Source organism: Euprymna scolopes, chromosome 39 (assembly GCF_053919585.1).
Source record: "Euprymna scolopes isolate OS-2025 chromosome 39, ASM5391958v1, whole genome shotgun sequence".
In the NCBI taxonomy this organism is placed as follows: Eukaryota; Metazoa; Mollusca; class Cephalopoda; order Sepiida; family Sepiolidae; genus Euprymna; species Euprymna scolopes.
In genome coordinates this window covers 4476197-4482217 of record NC_136520.1, presented here as the reverse complement: position 1 = coordinate 4482217, position 6021 = coordinate 4476197, and the positions used below count along the sequence as shown (strand labels likewise).

At 32.2% G+C, this 6021-nt stretch overlaps 1 protein-coding gene across 4 annotated transcripts in view; it reads left to right on the top strand.

Moving 5' to 3' along the window:
- Positions 1–4305, top strand: part of LOC145263621 (uncharacterized) — a 186588-nt gene extending 182283 nt beyond the window's left edge. For 3 of the 4 annotated variants that reach the window (XM_080120462.1, XM_080120463.1, XM_080120464.1), the window contains exon 8: positions 3740–4305. In XM_080120462.1, coding sequence (XP_079976588.1) covers positions 3740–3842 — 103 coding nt within the window. In that variant the 3' untranslated portion in view covers positions 3843–4305. The remainder of the gene's footprint in view (positions 1–3739) is intronic. The other variant, XM_080120465.1, reaches the window with a different exon arrangement.
- Positions 4306–6021: the final 1716 nt, after the last annotated feature.

Genomic DNA, 6021 nt, shown 5'->3' with positions numbered 1-6021 from the left:
AAAAAATAAAAATAAATAAATAAAAGCAATACCCATGCGAAACCTTACAAATCATAACAAAACAACATTCCTACAATGGAACTGCAGAGGACTAAAACCTAATCACAAAGAAATACTAAAAATCATCAACAAACATAATCCAGCAGCAATATGTCTACAAGAAACACTACTCAAAGAAAATCACAACTACAAATTCAAAGAATATAACATGTACGACAAAACCCATATATCTACAACAAATAGAGCAATCGGAGGAGTGTCCATACTAATTAAAAATACTATACATCACACAATCCTCCAATTAAACACTGAACTACAAGCAATAGCACTAACGGCTAACCTACACCGCAAAATCACAATCTGCTCCATATACATTCCACCAAATCAGCCAATAAAAAAAGAAATAGACATGCGAATTAACCAACTTCCACCCTCTTTTATAATAATGGGAGATTTTAATGCGCACAGCGACCATTGGGAAAGTAATCAAAACAACAACAAAGGCAACATAATAAATGAAATCATAAATACAACAAACCTATGTATACTAAACAATGGTAAAAATACCTACATGCACCCAGCCAATGGATCCATGTCTGCAATAGACTTAACCATATGCACTCCATCCATTTATATGGACTTCCATTGGGATGTACTAGAAGACCAACACGGAAGTGATCACTATCCCATCATACTTAAAAGTAATCAAAAAAATATCGGAAGAAAAAGTCCCAAAATGGAAATTACACAAAGCCAACTGGGAAACATTTACCAATCTATGCAGAACAGAATTAGACACGAACATTCTAAATAAAGAAGAACCACTAAAACATTTTATACAAACCTTAAACAATATTGCCACCAAAACAATACCCAAAACTTCAACAAACCCCACAAAAAAATCAAACCCTTGGTTTAATGAAACCTGCAAAAAAGTTGTCAAAGAAAGAAAAAAAAACACTTAAAAAATTCAAGCAAAACCCTACAACAATTAATTTAAGAAAATATAGAGAGATGCGTGCCAAAGCATGATACACCATAAAACAAAGCAAAAACAACATCCTGGAAAAACTATATTTCACAGCTAAACAACCAAACACCAACTAAAAAAACATGGAATATAATAAAGAAAAAAATAGCTGGAAAAGAAAAAGAAAATACCATAAACCATTTAATTAAAACTGATGGAACAAAATGTATAAACAAAAAATAACTAATTTACTAGCTGAAAAATTCTACAAAAATTCATCAAACAAACAATACTCAACATCATTCCAAATTCATAAAGAAACAGCAGAAAGAGAAAAACTTAATTTTACAACTAATAACGAAGAAACATACAACATACCATTCAACATAAAAGAACTAAAAAGAGCAATAAATAAAAGCAGAAATACAACTCCAGGTTCAGACGATATACGTTACCAATTCCTAAAACAACTACCAGGATCATCTTTGAAACTGTTGCTTAACATGTATAACAAAATATGGAACACAGGAGAAATACCAAAATCCTGGTTTGAATCAACCATCATACCAATTGCCAAACCAAATAAAAATGCAAATAACCCAACCAGTTACAGACCCATATCCCTAACCAGCTGCGTCTCCAAAACTATGGAAAGGATGATAAACAACCGCTTAATGTGGTACTTGGAAAAAAACAACCTCTTATCAAAATATCAGAGTGGATATAGACAAAAACAAAGCACAAACGACCAAATAGTATGACTCTAATCATTTATTAGAGACGGTTTTGTACGTGGATACCACGTGGTGGCAGTCTTTTTCGACATCCAAAAGGCCTACGACACAACCTGGCGATATGAAATTCTAAGAGATGTACACAATATGGGAATAAGAGGAAATATGGCAATATTTATACAAAACTTCCTCAAAGATACTACAAAGTAAGATAAGGAAACACACTATCAGATGAGTATGAAGCAGGAGTGCCACAAGGTAGTATATTATCCACCACCTTATTCTTCATTAAAATAAATGAAATTACACAAATTGTCGACACACAATTTGAAAGATCATTATTTGTAGATGACTTTTCAATTGCATATTCTGCATTAAATATAACAAGAATTGAAAGAAAGATGCAGCAATGCTTAAATAAAATAGAAAACTGGATCGATAAAAATGGATTCAAGTTGGCACAAAACTGTGTGTTCATTTCTGCAGAAAACAAAAATATCGTCTGGACCTACAAATACAAGAAAACCCAATCCCAATAGTACAACACGAAATTTCTAGGTATTACACTGGACAATAAACTTAATTTCAATATGCATATTACTAAGTTAAAGTAAAAATGCCAAAAAGCAATGAACATTTTAAAAGTAATATCAAAAACAGGCTGGGGAGCAGACAAGACACAATGTTAAAAATATACCAGACACACATGATCAAAATTAGATTATGGATGCATCACATATAGCTCCACCCGTAAATCCTATCTCCAAAAATTATTATCCATACAAAACCAAGGATTAAGACTTAGTCTGGGAGCATATTAAACATCACCCATGGAAAGCCTATACATAGAAGCCAATGAACCCCCTCTACATTTAAGATGGCAGAAATTAATAACACAATACGCAATAGAACTACAAAATGATCCAAACAACCCAACACACGAAAAAGCCTTCAACCTACAATATACAAAGAAACCTCTAAAGCAGCAACCTGAGTTTTCTTTTAAAAATCTGTTCTGTTAGTTTTTTACTTAATGTTTGTGCAAAATTTCAAAAAATTCCAAGTTATTGAGAAAAGGACGGACAAGGGTGAATTTACAGGTCCACTCTCCTTTTGCCAGGGGACCAAAAAGACAAAAGAATCATTTTTGGCATTGGAAAATAGACACAAATTTTACTGATACCAATTCCAATATCCTCACAAGTCCAGATTTTTCTGATTTCGGTTAATCGTCTCAACATTAGGTAAATGAACTTTAAAATTATCACAGTTTATATTTTACAGATAATGTTTGAACGTCCTGGCAAGTAGCATTTCGCGTTATTTGCGCAAAATGCTAAAAGTTAAAAATGGAATTTTCCACATAGGTTAGATTAAGCAGAAAAGTGCAAAATTCCATTAGAAGTGAAATATAAGTTTCTAGTACTTGTACAGTTTAATCAAGACATTAAAAAATGAAAATATCGGAAAAAAAAAAAAAAAAAAAAAAAAATTGTACGTATCCATTATGGAATGAAGTTCGAAAAAAAATTTCACTTAATTTTATCAAGTTTTTTTTTTTTTTTTTTTTTTTTAACAACGAAAAAAACAATTTGTTCTGATACCAAGCAAAAGGTTCGATTTTTTTTTAGGAAGAAAAGCTAGAATTAAAGATGGGGAGAGAGTGTCGGCGCTTTACATGGAGTTATCTCCCCATGGCGTGTTCAACAAATTTCAAAGAGTCTACCTTCAACGCGCTGTCATAAAAACGTGTTTTTTTCCACTATAAAAAAAAAAATACTCAATGAAATTAAGTGAAATTTTTTTTTTCGGAGATCTTCAGTGCCAAACGGATACGTACAATATAACCTTTTTCGATATTTTCATTTTTTAATGTGTTGACTAAACTGTACAAGTACCAAGTTTCTTGCTGTTTGATTTTTTTCTTTTTATAATGTTTCCTCTTTTTCTTTTTATAATTTGTTTCCTCTTTTTCTTTTTATAATTTGTTTCCTCTTTTTCTTTTTATAATTTGTTTCCTCTTTTTCTTTATTAGTGATTTTGAATTGCCGTGGGAACTTGGTGAATGGCCTACCATGTCCAGCTCAAGCGGTGATGACAGTCGGCACCAGAAACATCGGCGGGTTAAGCGCAAGTGACCCGAAGTATCCAACTCCGACTCCCGAAGCGAACTCGATCCGATTTTCAAGCAGCAAACAAAACGCGACGATGAGGGAAGTTTTTTGTCGGCCACGTTGAAATCGGCGGCGAATGAAAGACTAAAGTGGTCCTCGAATCGGGAAAGGCTTTTGGATCGGAGGAAATGGAAGAACAACTTTTTTTCAACGCGCAGATGCGCAGCACGGAAATCGGGAAAGACTTGTCGCTGGCGACCGTCAAAAGGAGGAAAGACGGGTCGAACAAAAATAAAAGATCCTTTTCGTCGCAAAGGAAAATTGCAACTGTCAAAAAGAACAAAAACACAAAAAAAGAAGTGAAAAAATTTTTTTTTTTTTTTTCACTTGTAACATTTCACGCGGGTTAAACAAAAAAAAAAATTGGGGTTCTTGTCCAGAATTGACCTTATATTAAAAAAAAAAAAAAAAAAAAAAAAAAAAAAAACAGAAAGAAAAATCTTATGTCAAAAAAATATATTCCGAAAATCACATAAATTGATCAAGTTGTTTTATTTTTATAAAGAAAATCAAATTATTTGGAATCTGCAGATTACTGTTCTCATCTTGAGTGTCATTTTCACAACGTTTCGGTTGATGTAACCTCCGACCTTCTTCAGGTGTATGTTGTCGAACTTGAGAATGTTTCTGTCGAACTCTGGAATTTGGACGGAATTTTAAACAGTGCCCTTTATTTACTTCACAGGGGGGTAACATGCTCTCGTTTGACAAGATACACCTGAAGACGGTCGGAGGTTACATCGACTGAAACTTTGTGAAATTCACACAGAAGACAAGAACAGTAGTCCGGAGATTCCAAATAATACGAATAGTCAATCCTCATCTCAAAATTTAAGAGAACCAGCTGTCTTGCATTGCCATTTTGAAAATAACCTCAAACAAGGGAGATAACTCCACAAGAATTCAAACTTGAGATTGATGTTGAATGGCTATGAATTCCCATTAATTGCTTAAAAATGTCTGCATCTTTTACATTGATTATTAATATGGTGGCATCTTGTTTAGAATTTCCGTATATTACAAAACAAAAAGAAAAATCGATATGATGTGTGTACCCGTGACGGAAAGAAAAATACCGTATTCTAAAAATCATGTACAGTGATCGAGTAATTATACTTTCATAAGGAAAATCATTTTTTAAGCAATTAATGGGAATTCATAGGCATTACAACAAAAATTTTGTCAGTTTAAGTTATCTCCCTTTGCTTCCCCGAGACTGTTTGCAAAAATGACAATGCAAGATAGTCGCTCTTTGTTTATTTATAAAATTTGATTTTTTTTTTCCTATTCTAAAATAAAACTGATCAATTTGCGTGAATTTTGGAATATGATATTTTTGTTCCGCCATGGATATACGTACCTTTTCTTTCTTTCTTTTTTCTCTTTTTCTTTCTTTTTTTTCTCTTTTTCTTTTTTTCTCTTTTTCTTTCTCTTTTTCTTTCTCTTTTTCTTTTTTTTCTCTTTTTCTTTTTTTCTCTTTTTCTCTTTTTCTCTTTTTTTTCTCTTTTTCTTTTTTTTCTCTTTTTCTTTTTTTTCTCTTTTTCTTTCTTTTTCTCTTTTTCTTTCTTTTTTTCTTTTTCTTTTTTTATGATAGGCTGAATTCTATACAAGAACCAAATCTTATGCTGGGTGGGGTTCCAGGCTTGGCCTCGTATTTTTGTAAATATGTTTTATTTAACATTTCTGATAGCATTTTTTTTTTTTTTTTTTTTTTTTTTTTTTTTTTCTGTCATCATCTTTCTTTGAACAAAATGCCGATGAAGATGAGGATTTTACGAGAAAGGTCAACTCCCTTGTCCTCCCTCTTGACCTTGCGTGGTTGCGGCATGTTTTGTTGTACCCCGTCCCCCCTCGCTCATCAAATTATTCCGTCTTTCTTCCCATAACCCCATCTCCCTCTTTCTTGGTTCAGTTAAAAAAAAAAAGGGTGCTTATTTAGAATTACACTTACAAAAAAAAAAAGAAAGAAAGAAAGAAAAATCTTTATGGTGTACGTACTAGTCATGGAACGAAGATGTCATATTCCAAAAGTCACATAAACTGATCAAGTAATTATTTATTTATTTTTGTTAATTAAGAAAATCAAATTTTACGATTTTTAGTGATTAAAAAGTTTTAATTATTTGGAATATAAACAAAATCT